Source organism: Hypomesus transpacificus, chromosome 5 (genome assembly GCF_021917145.1).
Source record: "Hypomesus transpacificus isolate Combined female chromosome 5, fHypTra1, whole genome shotgun sequence".
NCBI classification, from domain to species: Eukaryota; Metazoa; Chordata; class Actinopteri; order Osmeriformes; family Osmeridae; genus Hypomesus; species Hypomesus transpacificus.
Window position 1 is genome coordinate 7196385 of NC_061064.1, and position 24802 is coordinate 7221186.

The 24802-nt window shown below is 47.3% G+C and overlaps 1 protein-coding gene and 1 long non-coding RNA gene across 9 annotated transcripts in view; one reads left to right on the forward strand and one right to left on the reverse strand.

Moving 5' to 3' along the window:
* LOC124467693 (vacuole membrane protein 1-like) overlaps positions 1-24802 on the forward strand; it is a 45695-nt gene that overhangs the window by 11798 nt on the left and 9095 nt on the right. For 7 of the 8 annotated variants that reach the window (XM_047020054.1, XM_047020055.1, XM_047020049.1 and 4 more), the window contains 6 exons: positions 4240-4434; positions 7097-7228; positions 14529-14609; positions 14766-14882; positions 17240-17301; positions 22003-22169. In XM_047020054.1, coding sequence (XP_046876010.1) covers positions 4240-4434; positions 7097-7228; positions 14529-14609; positions 14766-14882; positions 17240-17301; positions 22003-22169 — 754 coding nt within the window. The remainder of the gene's footprint in view (positions 1-4239; positions 4435-7096; positions 7229-14528; positions 14610-14765; positions 14883-17239; positions 17302-22002; positions 22170-24802) is intronic. The other variant, XM_047020057.1, reaches the window with a different exon arrangement.
* On the reverse strand, positions 14889-17194 carry LOC124467695. The gene is made up of 3 exons (XR_006956113.1): positions 16425-17194; positions 15976-16069; positions 14889-15684 (listed from the first exon to the last, which is right to left on the reverse strand). It is a non-coding gene; the product is annotated as an uncharacterized LOC124467695 (long non-coding RNA).

Below are 24802 nucleotides of genomic sequence, written 5' to 3' on the forward strand. Positions count from 1 at the left end.
CACAGCTGGGCATGGGTTTCGATTGGAAACGAAAACACAAAGGCTAATTCTGCCGAGGCACAATTGCCTACATTCATGCGCTCGGGCCTTCCCCCGTTTTGGTTTGCGTGTGTGTTCGTTTGTTCATTCAAGCGTTCATTCATCTCTTCATTCAACTCTTCCGCCTTTTTCGCGCATTCCACCTCGGTTTGGAGGCATGGGTCGGGGCAAGCGTTGTCGTGACTCACGTCCTCGAAGCGCAGTCAAAGCCAAATGCCAGGGAGATGTGCAGGGACGAGATTATCGGTTGCTCGTTGCTAACTGCTGAATCATAGCTCCTCAATCTCCCACACCAGCTATCTGAGGTATGTGTCTGAGGAGCAGGCCCCCCCCCCCCCCCCCCCAGGTGTAGGGCATAGGAGTGCCGGGAGATAAAGGTGTCAGCTACACACTAGCATCCACCCCTAAACCAAGCTTAGCCAAGCTTGTGGAATCAGCCGGAAGCTTCTGGATGGTCTTGAGCAGCACTGTGTGTGCCTGCTCACCAGGATGTAACGGCGCAACTACAGATGGTTTCCATATTTATTAGTGTTCGATATGGATTTAGCTTTATCTCTCGGGCCACTCCCCGTGTGTGTGTGTTGTTGGCGGGGTGTGTGTGTGTGGCTGCTGGTACCATTACAGTCCAGGGGGAGGGGAGGGGGCTCAGATGAGGTCATGAGTCCTGCCCACATGAATAAATCACATCAGCCCCTCCCCACTTCCCCCTCACCACAGGATGTCAGCCACCTCATGGAGGCTGTGTGTGTGTGGATTCACATTTGTATGTGTATGCAGTTGTGTGTGTGTGCCACAGACATTCCCTCCCTCCACTGTCTCCTCCCCAGGACAAGCCCCCCCCCCGCCCCTTGCCCGACCATGTCATAAACAGCTACAGCAGTGGTTATGTTCGAGGCACCACGAATGTACCATGCACCACTGGCCCCTGACCAGAGACCCAGATGACCGGACTATACCGCTGATGTGGTTGTCATGGGGGCTACGGTCAGATTACAGTCAACCGTTGGGGTCTGTGCCCAGGGTTGGGGGTTGGGTTCCCCTGTCGTTAACACCATCGCACTCAAGCCCAGGCCAATACTACAGTACCGAGTACTGGCCAAGCTATGTACTGTACAGTTTGTATTTCTCAGTGGGCATCGATGTAGTTGCTTGTTTTGACTCCTTGGGCAGTACCCCAGTGTACTTTTTCTTCAGAGCTCAGGAGGTCTGCTGACACGTCTATGGGACATGTTCAGATGCCAGGGTTGGAAGTGGCAAGTGAATGACAAGGAAGTGAATCCGATAACTTTGCACGTGGCACAAAACAAAGGAAATGTGTGTTTGTTCTTGTCTCTTAATATTTAGACGAATGACGGTTGATAATTCTGTAGTTGTCTGCCGAACAGCACAGGAACGATAGGTCTTGTTCCGGTGTTGTGACGAACAGACTTTCAGAATCGCCATGAGTTTGACCAATGTCAGTTCAACGGTGGCACAGTATCGAAAGTCCAGTTTCAAGCTTTGTTTGTCTGTGTGCACTGTTGGTGGGGTTGCATTGTTTGTATTATGTCCTGTAATCAATGAGGAGGAATATTGAACTCCTCCCTGTCTCAATACTGGCGCACACACACACCGCAGAAGGTCCTGGTCCTTGTGGTGGTCTCCACGGGACGCCACAAGAATGTGAGCTATGCTGCTTTCAGCAGGGATCCTGCGGGGGCTGCTGGGGTGGCGAGCTCATGCAGACAAGCCCGCTTCCGCGGGAGAACCGGGCTGTTCCACCGGCTCCTCGGACGCTGGCGTCCTTTCCGGCATCCAGGTTTCCAGTCAGGAGTAGGAGGAAGGAGAAATGTTTCCTGACGGTTGTTTGAACACAAGACAGTCCCTGCCCCCGAACCAGTCGTTACCTTATCTTATCATGGAAGTTTACCCAGGTCTAATGGGCTTTTCATGCGTGTGCACACATCTGCTTGCTCGAATGTTCTTCAGAGAAGTGAGCCATGTGGCTAGCTTTTCGCAATCTCATGGATGGATTTACGGTAAGGTGCCTAAGGAGTGTGTGTGTGTGTGTGTGTGGCGGTGGGGGAATCTACCTCCTTTTACATCTCTACCAGGCCGACGGGTTTTGTATGGCCCTCTGTGCCTCTTGCTCTCTTGGCTGTATGTGTGTGTGTGGGTTTGTGTTCTGTCAAGTGTGCTGTGACACCTGAGCGAGGTAGAGAGGCTGACCGTTCAGGGTTGGGCTCCAGATTAACTGAGTCACCCAACAACATGAGAGGACTTATTGTAAGTTGAGAAACAGTGACACAGCATGGCACCCGTGTTTGTGCGTGTTAGTGTTGCATCCATTGAGTGTGAGTGTGTGTGTGTGTGTGATGCAGAAAGAACACAGTCATGCACGTAGGATCTTCTTGCCCTCTTGCAGCCTGTGTGTGTGTGTGTGTTTAGTAAACATATCTGATACTGTTGGGAGGCATCAGTGTGAGTCAGAGAAATCAAACCTGCCTGAGTCACCCACAAACACACATTTACTCAAGAAAACACACACACACACACTAATGGACAGTTTGTTGTAGCAGTTCATCTGTGTGCGTTAGAGGACAGCTTGTTCTCAGCCTTAGCTGGGCGCCACTACAGTGCTTGAGAAGAGGAAATGAATAGTATGTTATAGACAGGGTCAGATCAGGGACTTTCCTCTGGTGTTATTTGATCGCACATTTCTCGCTGTCTCTCTCTTTCAGAGAGAACACCAGTAACAAGGAACTGGCTGAGGTTAAATATTGATTTCCAGAAACACAGTAGGTGGACGTTCTCTAGAAAAATGATAAACCATTCCACAGATTACCACAGAATGCTTCTCAGTTCTCATAACAGTCTGCGGTACGTGACCTGTGAGGGAGAGCACCTTTCTGTAAAGTGTGGTTGGATATGTACAGCTCACTGACGACCGGACTGGCTAGCTACCTGACTGCCTGACTGCCTGCTTGCCTGACTGACGAGCTGCCTGACTGGCTGACTGGCTGTACAGGCTGTTGCTTCACTGCTAGGCCCCATCCTGTCCTCTCTGTCCTGGTTCCTAGCTGAAGCCTCGGCCCCACCCCAGATTGCGAGATACAGTAGCCGTAATATTGCGTAATGACAAACTGCCCTGTGACTGTTGGTAGTAGAGTGTGCGTCACTGGGTGGCACCACTCCTACACACATTGACATGTACAAACACACACACACGCACTGACCCAGATTCTAGGCCTGCCCTTGTTTGTAAACCCTGGGCCTAACTTCTCAGAGCAATAGGGAGGGTACAAAGCCGTGTGCGTGCGTGTGAGCAGGGGGGTTCTCCATAGAACTCCATGTCAGGACATGCTGTCTGTTAGCAGGACATACAGAACTGAACGTTCACCGCCCGTTGGAGAGGAGCTCTCCCTCCCTGCCCTGTGTTCGCCGCCTCAGGAGTCATTACCAAACTAAACAAACAACACGCGAGGATGTAAACACGACAAGCCCCTATCGGTGTTTTTCTTCTTTTTTTTTTCTTCCCTCAAAGGCATGCTCGCACACCTGCCTCTGTCCTTACATAAACACCGACGAGGAACACCAGCGTCACATTCACTGAATTATGAGCAGTTTAATAACTGCACATTCAACGTGTGTGCATGTCATGGATTGCTGCCACATCAGATGCAGAGCAGCACTATCACTATGACTGGCACCTCAGGGCACTTCACAGACCCTCTGAAGGCCTCTTCTCTTTTGAATTTGCCCCCCCCCCCTCCCGCCCTTTTTCGAAACGCAGGTGCACCAGTGTGTGTGTGTGTGTGTGTGTGTAACGGTTCTTGTCCCCAGCTTTCGTTTCCGTCTTTGATGTGAGGTACGTTGGACCCACCTTTCAGCCCCGAGGGCCCCAGTGCTCCTCCCTGGGTCTCTGCACAGTGTCGAGGTGATGTCACAATGTGGCTCTCTCTGCCACCTCTCCGTCTGGGGACGGTCGCTCGCATCTTAGCGACGGAGTGTCAGACGAGAGATGTCAATGGAGTTAACTGGCGTCGTTAAAAAGTGTTTTTCCCTGGTATTTGATATTGTTGCTTGGGATCTCCCTGAACAAAGTGTGACTCAAAGCTGCCCACAGGTGCACCGCTGCCACTCCTACTCTCCCTTCACTCTTAATTCACCCCCCCCCCCCCCGTCTCTCTGTCTCTCTCTCTCTCTCTCTCTCTCTCTCAGGGTCCTCACATCGCATCAGTGACCCTGGCGGCGTATGAGTGCGGCTCCGTCGACTTCCCCGAGCCGCCCTACCCGGAGCAGATCGTCTGCCCCCTGCAGGCCGGGGCTCAGGAGGAGGCCGGGGCGGTGGCTGTGCAGGGGGGCATCACCCTCTGGACCATCCTGTCCAAGGTCCGCCTGGAGGCCTGCATGTGGGTGAGTGGGCTCTCTCCGCTCCATCCAGGTCCCATCCTCTACATGTCTTTATTCTCACACAAACACATCCGGGGGGGGGGGGCAAGCATCTGACTAATACCTTCTGAGTCGTCGTCGCTTCATGTTTTTGTGCACACAACCTACACTACTGACAAGGGACAGTTTTCAGAAGTCGATTCTGTTTCTCTTATTTGCACTAGGCTGCCCATTCTTATTCTGTTTTTGTATATATTTTATATTTTCAATTGTTTAAATTTTTGGATTGTTCAGTTCCTCGAATTAGTTAGACTATTGTACTTTTTCACTTTCATTTAAGATCCGTATTTTTTTTTATTGTTTGCACCTTCCTGCCACCGTAAATTCCGTGTTTGTGTAAACCTACATGGCGAATAAACCAGATTCAGATTCTATCCAGTGGCCGTCTACTACACTCGTCAGAGCTTGTGTATTCATAGTGAATCACATTAGCTGTCGCTAATGTAAGCCCTCATTCCGAAAACAACCTCCAGTGTGGTTATCTTGGCTGCATTGGAAGCCCTTGTTTTTTACCATGAACTACCCGGAAACAAAATCTGTGGTTTTGACACCTCAACCGGGCTTGTGGTTCATTGTGAACTGAACTGACATCAGATACTTGCAAACATTGAGCCCCGCCACCGCGCAGCTCCAGCTAATCTAGCTATCCCGTGCCACAGGCTACGGGTAACTCTGTACCAACTGATCTGGTTGCCTAGCAGTGACTCAGCGATGGCACGGAGCTGCCATGAAACCCTGTCATTCATATACGTCAAGTCTGGCCGCATGACACATTGCTGGTACCAAATCGGCTTCTCTCTGACGCCGGTTTCGGTATTCTCTCTTTCCGAAGCATTTTACCGGCAGCGCGGGGGCCTTTCTTATCTATTGCCATTTGCACCCGTGTGCTGGTGACAAACAGTTTGCGCCACACCAAGAAAAGCTTCAGACAAAAAAAACGTGTGAAGGACCGATGAATGTCTGTTTTTATCTTCCTCTCAGAGGCAGAAGTGAGAAGTGGTGGTTTTCTCTCTCCCTTGTTCGAGTCACGTGAACTGGCCTCTACCACGGCTCCCCACGAGAGTGTTCTAGAACAGCGAAGCTCGCCGCCGACTGCCCTTTACCCGGCCACAATCACTTACAGAGAAAGGAGACCTTGTGACTTCCTTATTGTTTTGTGTCACAACAGCTACTGAAGTCCACACACTAAAACACACACGCTAACCCCACGTACGCGCGCACACACACACACACGCACAAGCACTTCACACTTTTTATCCTCTATCTGTTCTTCCTCTGTGAGTCGGCTGGACAGGAAGTGTGTGGAGAGGCTGATTGGTGGTCTCCATGGCACCCAGTCATTCAGATGGAGATCAAGATGTAACCCCACACTCAACACACCCTTCATTCAAGCTACCTGCGTGGGAGAGCATGTGTGCGCAATTGCGTTCGGGTGTGTGTGTGTGTTTGGATCGGCACATGGCTCCTTACCAATCGTGTGGCGAGGGTGTGTGTGGTATTTGTGTGGGATCATCGTTTCAGCTCTGCCACAATAGGAGTCGTTTCCTCTGGACTCTCTACTCCAGCGGCCACCGGGGAGACTCCGCTTTCAGTCGAGCAGGTTCCCGCCGTGTTTGGCTGGCAGGCCGTGCCCACACCAGTGCCGAGGGGGGCGGAGCTGTGTGTGTGCCAGGGATGTGTGCCACCCGATCCTACTCCCCCCCCCCCCCCCCCTCCTCCCTCTGGAGGCCGGCACAGCCCGAGGTGCTTGTCAGCTCCACAGTTGGCGACACCTGCTGCGCCCACGGCTTCAAAGCCCTTGAAATGCCCACCCCCGGTGTCCCCACCCCGCCCCCACCCCCGTTTGGCAACAGCAGGCCCCTGTGTGCTGAGAGAGAGAGAGACATCTCTCCTCTCTCTCTGTGTGTCTCTGTCTGTGTGTGTCTCTCTCTCTCTCTCTCTCTGCCACCCTGCCCACCACTGCAGGCTCTAAGTGGTCCACTTCAAACAACATGGTGCAGGTGGCAGGGTCTGGCTGCCTATACCCCACACACACGCACACATGCACACACACAAACAGAGCCAATGAATGAAGCAGCTGCTCGGGAGATTAGGGCACGTTATAAGAAAACTGGCTGGTTTCATCAAAGACTGCTGTGTTGACATGGAACAGGATGTCCAGCTTAAGAACCTCACCCTTCTCCCCCGTTCTGCTCTCCCCCTTCCCTCCTCCTCTCTCCCCCTTTCCTACCAGTCTCCCTGTGCCTGCTAACATGACCATAATGAGCTGTGAGCAATTCCAAATCGCTGCATTTCTCTGCGGGTTTTGAGTCGGGCTAATTAGGTCTGTCACTCGCCCTCCTCGTGTTGGTTCAGGGGTCTGAACTCTGTGAACTGGCAGGACACGCAGCATTTCTCTCAGTCCAATCTCTTTCGTTTTCCTGCCGCTAAGCTCGGATCACTCTGCACTAAAACGAAAGAAATCTCCTTTGGAGGTTGGATATTGATACAGTTACCTTGTAATCACGTTCTGAATTGGGCCTGGAAGGGAGTGGATTGTAAACATCCAGTACGCAAACATTGCTGTATCTTGAACCCTTGTTGTGTGTGTGTGTGTGTGTGTGTGTGTGTGTGTGTGTGTGTGCAGGGCGCAGGTACAGCCATAGGAGAGCTGCCTCCCTACTTCATGGCGCGGGCTGCGAGGCTGTCTGGTGCTGAGCCTGACGATGAGGACTACGAGGAGTTTGAGGAGATGCTGGAGCAGGCCGAGACCGCGCAGGTGACACACACAAACTCCCTCACACACACACACACTCCCTCCCTCTCTCACACACACACACAGTCCCTCACTCACACACACACTCACACACCTCTTTCTCTCACACACAAACTCATTTCATTCTCACAGTCCTCTACATTATCGAAATGATCGAAATCCCCCCCCCCCCACCTACTTTCCGCTTGTCCTCGACCACTCCGTGACTCCTCCCTCTATCTTTTCCTGACTTCTCTTATCGGTCGGTTTTTTGTTTTCATTTGAATGATCTTTGAACCCAGCCCTCCCCCAGTTTCATGTCAGAAGTCGTGTGGTTTCACTTCTCACCCATTCCTTCTATCAGTCATAGTAGACGCACGTTTGTCTGAGCTTGGGGACTAACGGTCATCACAGCGATAGTGGGTGTCAGAGATGGGCGTGTGCGCTAACCTAACCTCTGAATTCTCACAGTCCAAGCTCCTGCCTGGATGCAACTAAAGGATTCTGTTGCTTACACACGGCTATGACTAAATGGTTATAAATGCCCCTCAAGGGCAAAGGAATTGTCTCTGCATGGACTTAAACTCAGCGAACAGCGTCTTTATTTCAATAATCCTCACAAATATGTCGACAATGTGGAACCTCTCTGCGAAAACGTGCATCTGCCAGACACTCGAGAGTATGAATGAAGGAATGACAAACATGTCCGTTGTTTTGTCCTCCCCTCATCTCAACCTGTTTTTGGTGACGGCATCCCCTCGGAATGAATTGTCACTCATCACCATAATAATGCTTCAGAAATGTAAACACTTACTCCCAAAGTTTAGGGAGGAGGAGGAAAACTAGTGCTCACATTTGAGAGAACTTTTAAGGTAATTGCTACATTTCACATGACCCCTTCGTTGAGTTTGTGAAATCTCTTTTCAACCTTGGTAGCCTGAGGAAACATTGCTATGACTTTCAGCCTGAAGATACATGACGATCAGTCGACCTTCATGTGCCCTTTAACAGGCTGTCATTGCCATTTGAGGAAAGCAAGAGAAACCACTCGTGTCTAAAGGTTAGGAGACACACTGCTGGTCGGACTGGAAAAAAGAGACCTCGCTAGGAAAGGACAGGGTGGTGTTGGGAGTGAGAGTGAAGAGTGCCCTGGTATGGAGGATGGTAGTTGGAAGGGATACCTACTGTACGCTTCATCGCTAACGCTATGGGCATCTGTGGACGCTGGCACATCCTGCAGCCCTGGCCATCGGACCACACGGGAGCGAGAGAAGCTCTGACATCACCAGGCAGAGCGATACAGTCCTTCACTCCTGCAGAACAAAGCGGGAGAGGAAGAGCTTGCGTGAGAGAGACCGATGCCCGCTGTGGAGAGGAGAGCTATTTATCAGCGTATTGTTCTTCATTTAAATACTTTTCCTGTTCTTTTTTTTTTGTCTTCTTTTTCCTTCCCCCCCCCCCTAAAGCTTTGTTGTCTCAGGGAAGGAGCTGCGCTTGTTTGTGTCTCGCATCCTCAGGAGGAAGGGGAGTTTTAGTGACACTGCAGTGACTCCCGCTGCCTCAGTTTAGCATCAGTGCACAGCCTCTCTCTGTGGCGTTCTGTTTCTCTCTCCTTTCTCTCTCTGTCTTTTATCTTTCTTTCGCTCTCTCTTTTCTAAGGACATCCCTCCGCTTTTCATACATTCTCTCTCTGTCCCTCTTTCTCTTTGGTCTGTCTCTTTTTATCTCTCTCTAACTCTGTCTCTCTGTGTCTCTCTCTCTCCCTTCCCCTCCTCTGATATGTCTGGTCTGGCTGCCCCGTGTGTGTGTGTGTTTGAACAGCATCTGGTGGCAGGTTGCTCACCCTGCTGTGGAGCAGTCGGAAGCCTTTTTTCCTCCCCACTCGTTTTCACCATCAGATGGACCTGTGCATGTTCAAGCAGGGATCATACTGTCTCCAGAAGAGACCCGCGGCGCGTCGCCTTTCTCATTTGGACCGATCGCTTGTCGTTCGCTGGTCGCGCCGGACTTTTCCGAGTGATTTTCGACACAGGTGTTTTTAGGACGTTTTTTTCATGTATGGCTGTGTTGCTTTTCATTTTGACCTCAAATCACTGGTTTTGGAGGGATTTGGGGGGGTGGTGGGTGTGGGTTGGGATGTTAGAGCAATTAAGTAGAGACAAGCTGAAGAAATTGGGAGATTGGGACTGTTGAGCCTAGCGGACAGAAAAGAGCTCCATATCGATGTAAGACAGGGGGGGGGGAACTCTGGGCAGCCGGAGCTGCTGACGCTGTTGTCACTCTGAGGTCATCGAGGCGTCCGACTGCCAGCAGTTTGACTTCAACCCAGTGGTATTTCTCTCAACCTGCACGTGCCAGCTTCCTGCCGCAGGCACACGTGAGGGAGGCCAGGCAACATCCTCTCATTCGCCACGACTATTCGGGATTGATGAAGTCATGAGTGCCGGTCCAGACGCTGAGGTCATGAACACCGGCCGTGTTTGTTTTGTTGTCACAGCGTCGTAGTCAACATTTTGTGGAGGTCTCGAAATGCATCTGTCCATCTACTTGTTGGGGGGGGGGGAGTTTCCACGTGTGTTTTTTTCCCCCCTCTTCAACACATGTGCCCACTGGACAATAAAATGTAACATGATTATTGAGTCATTCCCTGACGGATGTGTTTTTTTTTCTTCCATCCGGCGTGGGAAGGGTTAACAGGCTGTGAATTCTTGATTGCCAACTCCCAGGATCGTATCTCCTGTAACCCGAATAAGAGCCATCTGCACTGGGCGTGTGCCTGCCTCCCACTGGCCTACTGCACTCAAAGGCTCTCTGTGCTGTGGTTTGCCCAGCCCCGTCACGTGACTTCTCTGAAAGTGCCCCCTCCCTCCTCCTCCCCCTTTATTTCCAGTAAACTGTTTGAAAGGAGGGGGTGAGTCAGAGTAGAACCAGCTTCCCTTTAACCACAGCTTGTTAAAGAATTTGTCAACGTGGACTTGGGGGCGCTTTTTTTTTTGTCTTGTCTCCAGAGATATAACATTTCTGGAGGGGGCTATGGCTCCGGTTACGTCAGTAGCCTTAATGACTGCACTTCCTGTGCCAGTGTATGATAGACGGGAGAAGGCTTACGAAGAGTTAACGCAATGAACTTTAGTCGTTTCCCTGTCAGGCTCTCCCTGCTCTCGAGATGTGTGTTCTCCTCTGGGTGAAAGACTTTCATTCAGAAAAAAAAAGAGAAAAAAAAGTATGAAGGAGAGAGAGAGAGAGAGAGAGAGAGAGAAAAAAAATGTGCGTGGGTGTTGACTTATATAGGCTACGCATAGATTTTTCCTCCTCTGACACTTAACTTTTCCACATGCAGATTGCTTTGTCGTCTGCCTGTGTTTTGTCTTTAGATGAACTCCTTACCCCGTCATGGTTCTTGAAAGTCTACCAAAAAATCGAAAATGATTTATACCTTCACATTCTTGTATTTAACAGTATATCACACAAGCACATGCTACTACTTGCACTGTTTATCCTATGTCCGTACGATGACGCTTATAGTGCTGCATGTATACACCATACATTTATATCAAGGCTTGTTATCATAAACATGGGGTGCCTGTTTGTTTATAAAAAACATTTTTCCCAGATCCACAGTTTGAAATAGGGTTGCTATATCATTATGCTGGCAGGGAAACAGTGAGCTATTTTCCTTTCTCCCCCTCCCGACTATTTGCGTCAATCTTCATCATCTCTATGGCGACGGCAACTGTTGGTATTCAAACTATTATTTCAAACATACATTATTGCTCCTCATTGTGTAAAAACTAAATATAGAAACTGTCCAGTGATGTGTCACTGTTGGTTTGAACTTATAGTGAAGTTTAAGTACCCACAAAACCTTTAAATCCCTCTTCCAAAAAATGCATCACTTTGAGAGGAGGCGATCTGCAAACTATGTCAAGGTGTTTCATCCACCAGTGACTTCACACATCGAAGGCAGCTTGATGTGGGAGACGCAGAGCCGAGAGTGCTGACTAATGCTGCTGAGGGAACCGTAAGCCGAAGCCATGCTCCCATGGTTTTAATGACGCTGCACCCTTGACTAGATCTCCCAGATTTAATTGCTGGTAAGCCCAGCCCTGGGGGCCAGCCGTGGTGATGGGGGCGGCTGGCAGCCCTGGCCAGGAGCCCGAGCCAGCATGGTGATTTTCCATCAGACATCAACAATGGTTAGATGGTGCAGTGTCTAGAGGAGGATTGAAAGCTGGTCGTGGGAGACACTGTCGTGGCCCAGGACGCACATTTATGGAACAAAAAGGAGGGTGGTGGTGGTGGGGGGGGGGGGGGGGGTTGGGGAGGGGGAGGGCACAGCTACAGTAAATCGGGAAGTCGCGAGTCTGCGCATATATGTTCACGCCCCTCCCTCGGGGGGGGGGGGGGGGGGGGGGGGGTCTGCAGTTAATTTGCCAGTGAGGTGGTCATCTCCACTCGCTTGTTTAACTAAGGGAGCGGAAGTGGACGTAAACATGGCAAAATGTAAATCTTCTTATCCATTACCACAGATTTGGTCGGCACTGTTTGTTTCCATAGCAGTGATTGGTTATGCATGGATCCTTTAGCTCTCCAGCGGTTGTCAGGTGTTTTGTGGTCAAGAGAGGGTCCAAAGTTGTTCGGCCATAAACCATTAGCATTCCTTCCCCCAGACGACCAACTATGTTCCCAGATTTAGAAAAATAAATAAATAAAAGACAAAATAAAAAAACCGCGATGAAGAGTCTGAAAGAGAACGGTGGAATAAAAGAGGAAGGCAGAGAGTTTTCAGGACTGGATGTCATTGGTGGGAGACATTCAAAATTTGAGCCAATCAGAGTCCACTCACCCCCCTTTTCTCCTTTACCTCCCATGTCTCTCAAATTTCCTGTGGGCTGGATCCACACTTTTGAAAGAATGCCATCATTTCTCTGCTGGTTTTGTTGACCATATTAGGCATGATCAAGCCGTACCCCATCCGAATGCTGCTCCTATCATTTTACAGCATGGATCTGAAATGTCTTAATCACTCGATGTTTCCTCTGTTATTGTTCGGCATTTTAGTACATGCAGGGGAAACGTTTATTCTCTTTGTATCTTATACAAAAATATTAACTCTCTTAAGAACTGTAATAGTTGTCATAACTAACAAGCCTTTTCTAATTAGATAATTACAGCAAAAACAAACATAAACCACATCGTTTTACTGTAATTACCGGGCCAAATAATGATCAGTCAGATGTGAATGTTAACATTGTGCACCGCTTCAGATGGTTGCCTTTTCAATGAGGAAAGCTCATAGATTTAGGGAAATTAAGGTATATTAAGATGACAATCTTTCCTTTTCTAGACAGAACATCTTGTTCCAGTTGTCCTGTTTGTTATCTTATCATGCATACAGTACCTCCTGTTCTTGTGCGTTCCTGAAAGCAATACCAGCAATGTTCAGATTTATTAGGCCAACATCTGAATTTAGACATGTTTTGAAGTCTGCGTAAAGGTAGAATTTGCTATAAAATAACCTGAGAAGATTATACACAACTTTACAGTGAATAAAGAAGGTTAATTTGGTACATTCCAGATGAATATAATGAAATCATATTAGACAAGCATTGTTAAATCGTAATCTTATTACAAGTACTATGTTTTAAATGTTTTCTTCCCCAAATCGTCTAATTTATGAAGTATCTAATTCAAATTAAATACATTTCCAGCTCTTTATAAACGCCTTCAGCTTCTAAATCAGTTTGAGATCAGCTCAAATGTGTTTCAGAAGTCATAAAGCTCGGATTTGTAGATGTTGCAGTAGATACACAACCTTTGGGCTACTTCACCTGCATGTTATATTTAATTGTCCAAAGTTTAATTTCACCAGAATAATCCCTTTCACTCCCATACTGTTCCCAGAAATATATTAAGCAGTTTAACTCTTCCCGGCAAAGGTGCTAAATATAGGGAAAATCCTTGTCATTGCTCTTAAAGGAATCCTTTGTCAGGCTTTCAGGAGAGACAAAAGCTGCAGTATAACTCAGTTTGTGAGTCATTAAACGACCAGGAGGAGTCATGTTCTTATACTATGTTCCCAATGAGGATGGTTTGAAATTGTCCATCGAGGTAGGTTACAGGAACAATACACAGTAAATATCTTACCAAGAGCTCTGATGATGAATTTGCAAGGTAATCTTAATCTTAATCTATGCACAGAATTTTTGCTGGTCTTGTAAAGATGTCTTTGAAACGAAAACAATGACAGATTTGCCAAAACAATTACAAGCTTATGAACATTTACTTCAGACTGCTCTGAGAGTGAGATGAAAATGTGTCCTTTTGGATGAAACTTAAGATTTTTTAGCCACATCAGCCTCCCTGGATCAATTTATCTGTTTTTATAATTAAGCAGACTCAGATCTGGACCTCAAGCCTTAACATATTTGAAAATGTGCATGACCTTGTCGATTGAATAAAATCCTAAGCAGTCCCCCTGTTAGACAGACCACTCACTGACTTTAGGGTTCTGCTTTATGAACTCTCCTAACATGAGCGACAAGTTCAACCTTGGTAGATGTTTTGTCCTGAACGCCTTTTAGGTGTTATGGTTCAATTTGAAAACTCCAGTCTTAATCAGTAATTTATTATTGGATTAGAAGTATATTGTCAATGCATTTGATATTAAATATTAAAGATATTCTGAGTAGAGAAGGATACTTTGCGGCAGTAAATATGCATGAACCTTTATCTCACTGAGACAAAATTTGATTTAAAATGAAGGCTAATACTTTGTTATTCGTTTATTTAGTACATGTATGTATTTTTGCATCTAAAATGGACGGATTTATATACAGATTGTATTTGGTGGACAGTACATGATTATTTCAGAGTTGAATTGTACTTTTTCTCAGTTTTGAAAAAACAAATCTATTAAATGATTAATTTCTTCATTGTATTTTCCTTTTGCCTGTGTCAATATCACCTCATATATAATGTTGCACCTAAATAAACAAAAGTAATTATGAAAGCCTTATGAATTGTAGATCATTTGGGAACTACTCCTGAAAATCTTCATGAATATCTGTTTTCATTGCCTTCATATGAATGAAAAATAATTTTGCCTGCTTCAATATCAGTATTTCTTTTTGTAGAGTGTAAATTAAAAGCCCTCTTGTAATAAAACAAATTTGGTAATAAATTACAGTAGATAAAAGTTACAAAAATATACATGCTCAATGTTTGTTCATTCAACATGTATACCCCACGTCTTATTTGATGTACACATTTGTTTTTTCTCCGATTTCTATGATGCTGAATGTTTGTGTATGCTTACTTTCAGGACTTTGCCACCAAAGCAAAACTAACCGTGCAGACAATGATACAGCGGGTTGGCTTCTTTGGGATTCTAGCATGCGCCTCTGTAAGTGCACCCATCCAACTCAATTAGTAAACAGATTTGTACGTGATTACATGTGGGATTCATAACCTGATGAAATTGAACATTTCAATTATCTGAGCAAGATGATTACAAAAGCATGTTTTGAGTGAAATAATTGAGTCTTTTTATTTTCCTCAGATTCCAAACCCTCTCTTTGACCTGGCAGGAATAACCTGTGGCCATTTTCTGGTCCCCTTTTGGACCTTCTTTGGTGCAACACTGATTGGGAAGGCGATCATCAAAATGCACATTCAGGTAAGGAATAAGGAATGTTTTTAAGCAAACCAGGCAGTACTAAGGAGAGAGTAATTTTGGTTACAGTAGATGAAGTATTTCTTTCTGTCTGTTAGTTCGAAGTTGCCTGATGAATTTAGATTTGATATACAAATGACTAGAATCACCATCAATAGATGGCCAATATAACAATTAGTGTACTATTAAGTTAATGTTAGTGGTTGCTGAAAAATTATGCAGTGCATCATCAATACTGTACAGATTTGAGTAGGAGGCCATTTTGTGCAATGAAAGCAGGGAGGGTCGTCCATTTTGTGAGAGCAGCTGCAGCAGACACTTCAGTAGAGGACTTGCAAATAACTTGAAAGGCTTTGAAGACTGTTGAAGACTGACCAAGGATTATTCAAGCTCCTTAATCCCTTGATACATTTTGCAACCATATTAACACCAAACATGTATGCCAAAAGTAACCGAAGATTGTAAAAGTGTTGAGTTTTTATAGATCAAACTGTCGAAAAACTGGAACTCTGAGTTTATAACATGCATTTGGCTGTTTCATTACCTAGAGAATTAGGATGGGTGTAAATTGTAGCGATGTGTATATAAACATGTATTATGAGATGATATGAGAGGTCCGTGGGCGGCAGCAGCACAGGGGGCAGATGAGGTTTGCTGTCCCTGGGGTCTGGTGGCAGTGTCAGGATACTAGGTGTGTCTCACAGCGCAAACAGTAGCACATCACCGTGGGTGGAAACTGAACCCGGTTCACTAACAGGGCCTCTCTCTATCTCTGCTCCGCTAGTTTTGCTGCTGTGTGTTAAGTCTGGAAAGAATGCCGAGAATTTGGTTGGTAGTATTACAACTTCTTTGTCTAATGTTTTTTGCAATGTTAAGCCTTCACTGTTTGAGCCACATACGAGCATACTGTTCTTACTGTAGTAGCTTAAGAATGAAGGAAATGGCACAAAAACCAGAGAGAATGCACAGTTGAACAGGTAAATGTGGCCCAGCCAGGGAACAATGCATGCGGGGGATTTTCAGATGGGTTGTGTGTGGGCGGAACAATCTTTGCAGCCTTGATGGTTCAAAGAGCTGTGTAGTGCTGGGTTTGTACCTGCAGAAAGGTGTGTTCACTCTGGTCCCAGAGGGTTGTTTACAACACGACACACACCCGTCTCCTTTCTGACAGCTTTGGAAATGTGGACCGTCTAAACCAATGTCCAAAAAGCCTGCTGTTAGGTTACATACCTTTTACATACATTTCCCTTAATGATGTGTCATCGTGGATCTTATCAAAAGTGTTTTTGTTTTTGTCATTGAAAGGAGGAAGTACAAATGATTTAGCCCGGTTCAGATCATCGATTACAGGTTTCTAAATGTCCTTCCTGTAAACACAGTAAAAGCTAAGAGGAAACACTGTTTAGCAGAAGAAGTTTTGTCGGTCATCCATAGCAACATTAGTCACAGTTAACAGTTAACAGTAGGGCCTAAAACAAAAGGGCAGAAGCAGTGTACGTGACGAAAAACAACGTGTTGTAACAGTAAAACATGAACAGCACTCACCCAGGTCATCCTAGCTTGTGTCACACAGTGGGATCTTTCAACTTCCCTCTGAAGTATGTAAACACGCCCGTGCCCCAAAGAGAACAAAACCGAAATGCACTCACCAGCCAACCTGTCTCATGAGCAGCCATCTTGGCCTCCCAGTGTTTCCTGGTTGCTGCACAGCAAGGGGCTGAGCGGAAAACAGCCATAATGAGCGTCCTAATGGGAGACGTGGGACTGATTTGACCCGTAGCTGCTGCAACCCACTACCCCCCCTCCCACCCCCCCCATCTCCTGTGTGTCCTGTCTGGGCCGGTGAGCAAGACTTTATCCCGCTTGGACAAGAGCCCCATCCAGGCCCTACTTGATGGTTAAGAACACAGTGACACGTCTCTCTAATCCCCGCTACGGCCCTTCGTTCGAGGCCTCCTCTCCTCCTCTCACACACCCTCCACCCTTCGACAGTTTTTTTTATTTAATCACCCGTCATCCCACACCCACAGACCCCAAAGACATTCTGTGTAATTTCCTGACCTGTCTGTGTGATGGTGATGTGTCATAGACTAAAGGCTCTTTGGTCCTGGCCAACAAGACAAAGGGTCACTTTACTGCCTCTTTGATGGGGACCGCCTGACAGACACCAAGTGTGGCTTTGGTTAGTGGGGTGGGATATTAATGACCAAGCTATGAATGTACTGCCCCATGCTGTACCCCCCACGACCACACAGTCCTCTCTAACTCTCTCTCTCTCTCTCTCTCTCTCTCTCTCTCTCTCTCTCTCTCTCTCTCTCTCTCTCTCTCTCTCTCTCTCTCTCTCTCTGTCTTTCTCACAGAAACTGTTTGTGATCATAACCTTCAGCAAGCACATAGTGGAGCAGATGGTGGCGCTCATCGGGTGAGTAAGCCTGCAACTGAGTAATATTGAACCTCTGTACAAATGGAAATGTGCGTGCGTGCGTGTGTGTGTGTTGTGTGTGCATCACACTTGGTGGAGGAGGGCTGGTAGAGGAGGGCAATGATAGGGGCTGTCGGTTGAGAATGCTTCGATTGTGCCATTGAGGTCACCCATGGCCCTGCAGGGGAACCCCGCTCCTATTCATTTGAGGACTGAAAAAAGGTCACTGACCTCAAAGTAGCTCCAAATGAAACGTGGCGATATATAGACGTGCAGTGGCTGCGTCGAGTGGCGGCATATTTTTCAGAGCACATTTTGAAAGGGCGCCTTTTTTATGCTTCCCTGGAAATCCTTCTCTCAGTCTGGGTGTTGGCTGATAAGAGTGAAATACCACGTGGGAGGGTGGTTATGAGCAGAGGCATGCACGGAAGCTTCCAGGTGAAGATGAACTCAAGGCTGCCTGTTTCATCTGTGTCTCTCTGCCTTTTTTCTTTATGACCACACGCAGATTGGCTACTGGCTCGTTCGAGCTTTATTTAGCAATCATTTAGAACACAGGCAACAGGAGATGACTGATAGCGTGCCTTATAAACCTTCCATTCATGATATCGTCCATTTGTCAGTGTCACCCACTCTTATCCGTGGACATCTTTCCTCATCTCCTGCCACACACACACACACAGTCACACACACACACACACACACACACACATCCCTCTGGGCTATGCTACAGGGCAGGATGTTGGGTTGATCTTGTAGAGATGCCAGGAGGTGACTTCCCCTACACACCTGCAGATGGGAGTGTCTCTTTCTGCACACACACTCACACACCTACAAACACACACCTACACACACACACACACACTCACGCATACACACACACACACACACACACTCACATGCATTCACACACACACATACCCACATATGCACATGTAGACATACCCACATGTGTATACACACACACTTTCTTAAATCAGATAGTGAGATTTCACTCAACTCACTTCCTTGGCATAAGAGTTTTCTTTTGTCATTGTTTCAAAAAGACACACTCAAGGATTTTTGGTTTTACAAGAACGTGGTTTTACTTTTTTGGGGGGGTGGGGGGGGGGCTATAAATTTCATTTTATAACCAAATAATTTTGTCATGTGCATTCTATTACATTGTTAAATCATGTATTACAGTAACAGAAACGGTATTATAAAGTTGTTACAAAATGCATAATTCGAAAAGTAAGAAGTAACAGGTTGATACGATGTTACTACAGTACATTTTCAAAAGATATCGCTACAAAGAACAGACAGCATTGTATTGCTGAATACTTGCCTGCGTCTGAGCGTGTGCTGGTGCGTGCGGTGTGTGTGGTGTGCTGTACTTCAGAAGCGTCGTCCTCCTGCTCGTTGTTCATTGTTCCGAGGTGACAGATATGGGGTGAATGGCAGGTTTCACTCTGAGTCAGGACTCTGCAGCTCCATGTCTGGTTTCCCCTTTTTACTACCTTTCAACCGTCAACATCCTTCCTGTCTGTCACACATCCACCTTGACAGTTACGCACGCACACACACATTGTAGCATCCATAGATAGGTCATGTTCACTGTTAACCCTTTAGATCCTGGCACACGTCGTTATTAACCCCTCGCTCAACAATACTTCTAGTGCAATCATCAACGACTTAATTAATCATTAACGACTTTGGGGTCTTTATTACATTTACATAACATTTATTCATTTAGCTGATGCTTTTATACAAAGCGACTTCCAAAAGAGAGCTTTACCAAAGTGCATAGGTCACTGATCATAACAACTAGATAGAGAAAACATTGCAGTTAGCCAAAACATAAAGCATACGTTCTGAAAAACCAAATACGTTCCAAAGGGAAGAACCATAAGAGCATGCAGTCAAACAAGTTACAATTAAACAATATGAACCTCCAAAAGTGCAAGAGTGTACCTGTGGAAAAGTAAGTAACAATAATATATTTCACAGAGAGTACAATAATTTAAATGAGTTACAACCAACCAACAACAGCAACTGTCGTTTTTGTTTGTTGATTATTCATTTCTTTATTGCTTCAAGTTGACATAATCTCAATTACATTCAACAAACTTTATCAAGTTTAGCTTCTCTTTTGATTTCTAAGTATAGCGATACTTTCTGAGTTATTATACAGCTCAATTATAAGGGTAAGCTGTTGGCTGTCAGTATTAACAATTGCTCAGTGAATAATGCCCTTGCCACTTATGGATGTATTTACATAATTGCAAGGTTTTTAGCGTAGTAGTATTAACCTATCAACAAACCTAATTTAAATAGGAGTTCATTCACTATTTGTGAGAAAGAACACAAAACTGTTTCAAACGATATACAAAATAGATTGTATGTGATTATCCTTCATTATTGAATTGAATTGTTGCTTTTCAAAAGGCATTTTTAATTCACCATGTAAGAACATCATGAAATACCATGCCATGTCATTGTGACTTTTGGACTTCCTTGTGGTGATTTCACTCTCACATGACATGAGATGACACTACCCTTGCAGTTGTTGTTGTTTTAAAGTTAACCATTGTCTAGGAATTGCCCTCAATCCCTCTCTGAGGACCATGTGCCTACTAGTATTTCACTTCAGAACAATCATCAATCAAAGCTTATTTTCACCATCACAACAATGACATTACAGTTATCATTTGGAGTAATAGACATCACAGTACAGACATCACTACAGTTATGAATGAGGATGTTCCCTTTTTGATTCTAGTCCATCAATGAACATCTCAACAATGGGGTGCTGTTGAGAGAGGAACCACTGGCACGCTGCTCAGAAAGACCTGTTAGGAACGGCAAAACCCCCTTTTGACGACTCATTGTATGAGTGACCTTTCAGTTCAACTGGTGTATTTTCTGCATCTTTTGTTGAATACTACTTACAGCATTAAGCTTTTCATGAACTGGAAGAGAAAAGAAAAGCTTGGGGAGACTGATGGGAATACTTTTAGTGAGCTGTGTGGAATTTTAAACATCGCAAATAAATATTTGTAAAAATGTCACCTTTTCACGTTAGGCTGTCTTCCATCGGCAACGGTATCTGCATCTGCAATCCACACAACCCTCTGAGTGACTGCATCTCGAGGCTTATAGAAAAAAGATGGGATGTTTGTGATGAAGAAGTAGATTCAAGTTTGATTTTATGGCCACTTCGATCTGGCCCCCTTACAAGAGTGATGTGTCCCGAGTCATTGTTATAATGAATAAGAACTTCCGCCTATCATCTTTAACAAGCCTTTGATGGAGCCTGTGAGCAATCACACACAGCTTTCATCCTCCTGTTCTTGTGTCGGTGTTGCCAAGCGGCCCACAAGCCTCACTCTGGAGGGAGCTTGTTATGATCCTCCTCTGTGATCTCCTGCAGGCCCCAGTGAAGCACAAGTCATGGTCCCCAGACTTCCATGGATCTGCCGGAGTTAGTCAGATAACCTGTCCCCCTCCTCCCCCTCCCCCCTCCAGCTACTTCTCCCTTATCTCCGCCACAGCCCCGTCGCTCAGGATCTGGACGTAAAAACTCAGCCGCCGTGCCCCTTTTTACTGGAACACACAGCTTTCCTGTGGTAATCATGCTTGGCGAATGTTAGACAGCCAGTGATGAGATATTTATTTCAGCTCTTTGATCTGGCGCTAGCGCCTTTGTTTAGGCTGAGCTGGAGGGCTGGTTAAGCCTGCCAGATAGATATCTTAACCGCCGATCTGGTGCTATTTGGGAATGAAAGGGTGTCTGATGATGATGATGATTATGATGGTAAGGAGGATGGGTGGTACAGTTCTAAGTGCTGATTCAGCGTCTGCAGGTCGACAGCATGTCTGGACTGTGTCAGTGTTTCCCCCTGCTGTGGCAGGAGGGTCAAGACTTAAGAGCTTTAGGGGGGGGGGGGGGTTGAGACTCTAAAGTGTGCATTCGTGCCTGTCTGCCTGCGTGTGTGCGTGTGTGCGTGCCTGCGTGCGTCACATATTCCCGGGTTAATAATCGATCACCAATCCATCTTCTCGATTGAGGCATCTGAAATGGCCCCGGTCAGTAACAGTTAACACGCGCCGCATTGTCATGCGGGGCTCCAGTCATCCTTCACGCTGCGTGTCAGTGGAGGGGGCCTGGTGGGGGTGGGAGGGGAGAGGGGAGAGCCATTGAGATGCACAGGAGAAGAGGGGCGGTGGAGGCCGGGCTCCTCAGGGGTCTGGCCCTCAATACCAGAGCGACAGAGTGGAGGGAGGACCTGGCTCTCCATGACAAAGCAGCTGTTTCCACCTGAGTCCCGTCTTCCAGTCAGGAGCAGATTAGCAGCACAATGGCCATGCAGATGGCCTTTTCCTGTTCCGGGTCTAACACCAGACCGGCCCCGAACCTCGGGGTAGATGGAGAGGCCAGAAAGTGAGAGCGGGAATTGAATGAGAAGAATGGATTAGGAGGTGATGTGAGATCTGCAAATGGGTTGTGTGCAAATCGGTAACTGATGCATGAAGGCAGAGACCGAGGGTTTCTTTTTGCAGGGACGTGTGATAATGTGGGGGTCTACTTTGCCAAGGAGGATGGCGAGGTGTGAAGTCCCGACGAAGCCACGGTGACTGGCTGAATGCTCCCTGACCCAAGTCAAATCAAACCAGGCAGTCAGCCCTTTATTGACTCTATCTCCCGTCTGCTCATTCCAGGGTTAACAGCCTCCACGGCGGGCACCTCGCTGCCAGTATAAGTAGCACTTGTGAGAAATGTGACTACATTCTTGCCACTAACGCCATCGGCAGGAAGGGAGTGGTCTCGGGCCCTTCCAGGGCTGGGTGGCTGCTCGTCGGCGACCACAGAAGGCACTCCCCCCCAGGTTAGTCACTGCAGGGAGTGTTGGGAGGGCCGCGGCCCGCAGACGGACAGACGGTCACCTGAGGCCCCCCTCACAAAGGTGGCATTGATCAGGTCTTGGTGGCTGACCGCCGCCCTGCTCTCTCTGCGCTCTGGTCTGGTCCGGTCCGCTCCGCTCCGGGGGGAAGTCACAGTCAGACGCCTCATTTAGAAAGACAGGATCGGAGTGGAGAGAAGGGGTGGGGGGGGGGTTCAGGAGGGAGGGAGGGAGTGAGGGATGCAGTCCCAGATTGAGGGTGACGGCTTTTATACGGCGTCGTTAAGTTTAATGCCCGGCGCAGCAGGAGGGGCCTTTTTCCTCATCTCCTCTCTATGATTACCTCGGGCTCTGGCCGTGAGAGTTGAGAAATCAGACCAATCTGGAAGGCTTTATCCCCCCCCCCCCCCCCCCCCCCCCCCCCCCCCCCCCATTCCAAGTTCGCCTTATCTCAGCCCTTAGAATAATATGACCTGCTAACTTAGTTATTAAGCGGTCAAGGCGATGCGTCTCTGAGGTCATTAACGCTAGGAGGGGCAGTGAGGGGTTGTGTGTGTGTGTGGCTCTGGCTCGGACGAGGGAGTCTGTCAGGAGAGATGGGGGTTGGACGAGGGTGGGGAGGGGCCGCCTTGTCAAATCAATGACACCATCTCCGGTGTCGTGTTCCGAGCCCTCGGGTTCAGCGTCATCCTCGCACCCACCTTTCTCGCTCCCTGCGTTGCTGATTCATTTGTTTTTCGTCTCCTGTTGCCCCCTCCTGTCCTCCCCTATTGAGACCTGGGCCGGTCATCAAATCAGGCCTGAACAAGCACCGGACTGAACTGTTCACTGCTGGGAAATGAGTCATTTGTTTATTAGCTCACTAGACTACACAATGACTGTGGGTTGTTGATGGGGCAACATGGATTCATTGTGGACTGATATCTGATGAAGCTGGGATCTAACGACACACTCATTGGCTGTTAGTCAGCGTCATGTGCAGTTATTTTGTGGTGATCAGTCCCGTCTCCTGTGGTCTGCTGTGTTGTGTGATTCTATGCTTGGTTCAGCAGTTGTCCTTGGAGGCTGAGTCGTCATCCAAGTGTGGTCCTGGTCCAGACCTGAGTCACAGCATGGCTGCATGGATGTTCTACCACACACACACACACACATACACACACACATACAATCATACACACATCCCTAATCTAGTATAAAAGGTGTCTATTCAGAAAAATAACAAACTAAAGATAAGGATGTGCTTATTTATCTTGTGTTTTCTACTAACTGTATAAAAAAGAACATTTTGATATATTTTGCCTCTCTCATTTCTAATTCAATCCTTCTCTGACACATGTGGAGGTACAACCTATATACTGTAGTAGAGCACATTGTTTCCGTTACGGAAGACCGACTCACTGTTTGTGGTTTTTAATAGCGTCTTGGTAACCTATGTGGTTGCCAGAGCAACCAGTCAAGGTTAACATATAAGCCACACGTAAAGTTACAGGTCCACTGTATGAGTCAAACACAGTCACATCGATGTCGTCGATGTGACTCTCCTACTGGAGCAGTGCGACAGAGCCAACCGTCTCCACAGACACACACCTTCCCTCACCCCTGTCCGTGTCTCCCCCTGTCTGTCGTATGGTCCTGTCTGACTGGCCCAGTCCGTGGTGGGGGTCAATAACCCCCTGGCCAGGCTAACTCACCCAGCGCTCCACAGCAACACACCTCCACAGTCTGCGGGGCCACATCAGAGGCTGTTTTATGGGCCTGCCTGGGAGGTGACAGGAATAACTTCCTTCTGTAATTGGTGCCCTTGCTTTCCCGGCAACGTAGTGGGCACCCATAGTGGGTATTTGTGTGAGTGTGTTTGACTGGCAGTCGCTGCTGATAAGTTATTTGCCAAAAAGAAATGACTTCATTTCTGGGGCTGTTCCTTCTCTTTGTAGTGTTAGTGGAACTGTGTGTGTGTGTGTTTGTGTAGGATGGAGGGTGTGAAGGAGGCCATGAGATAGGGAGTGTGTGTGGGGGGGTGGTGTGTGTGTGTGGGGGGTGTGTGAGTGTGTGTGTGGGGTGTGTGAGTGTGTGTGTGGGGTGTGTGTGTGAGTGGGCTGCCACAGATGGCTGAGAAGCGAGAATGTGATAAACACCCCGGTTGGGGGATCTCCGTCCAGGAGCCTTCTCCATGCCTTGGTGGTGAGGTCATCGGGAAAGAGCCCCATCCCTCTGGCTGACGGAGCGGAGAATGGAACCAGGGAGACACGCTGACACGCGCGCACACGCAGGCACATGCACACCACTCTGGAGGATCGCTTTCTGGGAAAACGAATGAGAATGTTCCTCATTTTCAATTTGTAGTTTATTTTTTGAAGAAGTGGTACAATTGGTGTAACCGTGCCTGAATGCACTTTGTGGATGCGAGGCTTAGGGCTAGGGTCACTGTAGTCTAGAGGTCAGGATTTTAGTGTGTCAAGGGAAATAAATGCAGCTGTCCCACTCAAACGATCATGTCTGTTGTGGAGTTGGTCTTGTGTTGCCAAACTAGAGATACTTTCAACTTGTTCTTGTGATACTTTTGACCAGTTGAATGTGACTTACTCAAAGATGACCGAGGTATTGTGTGAGGTTTCTAG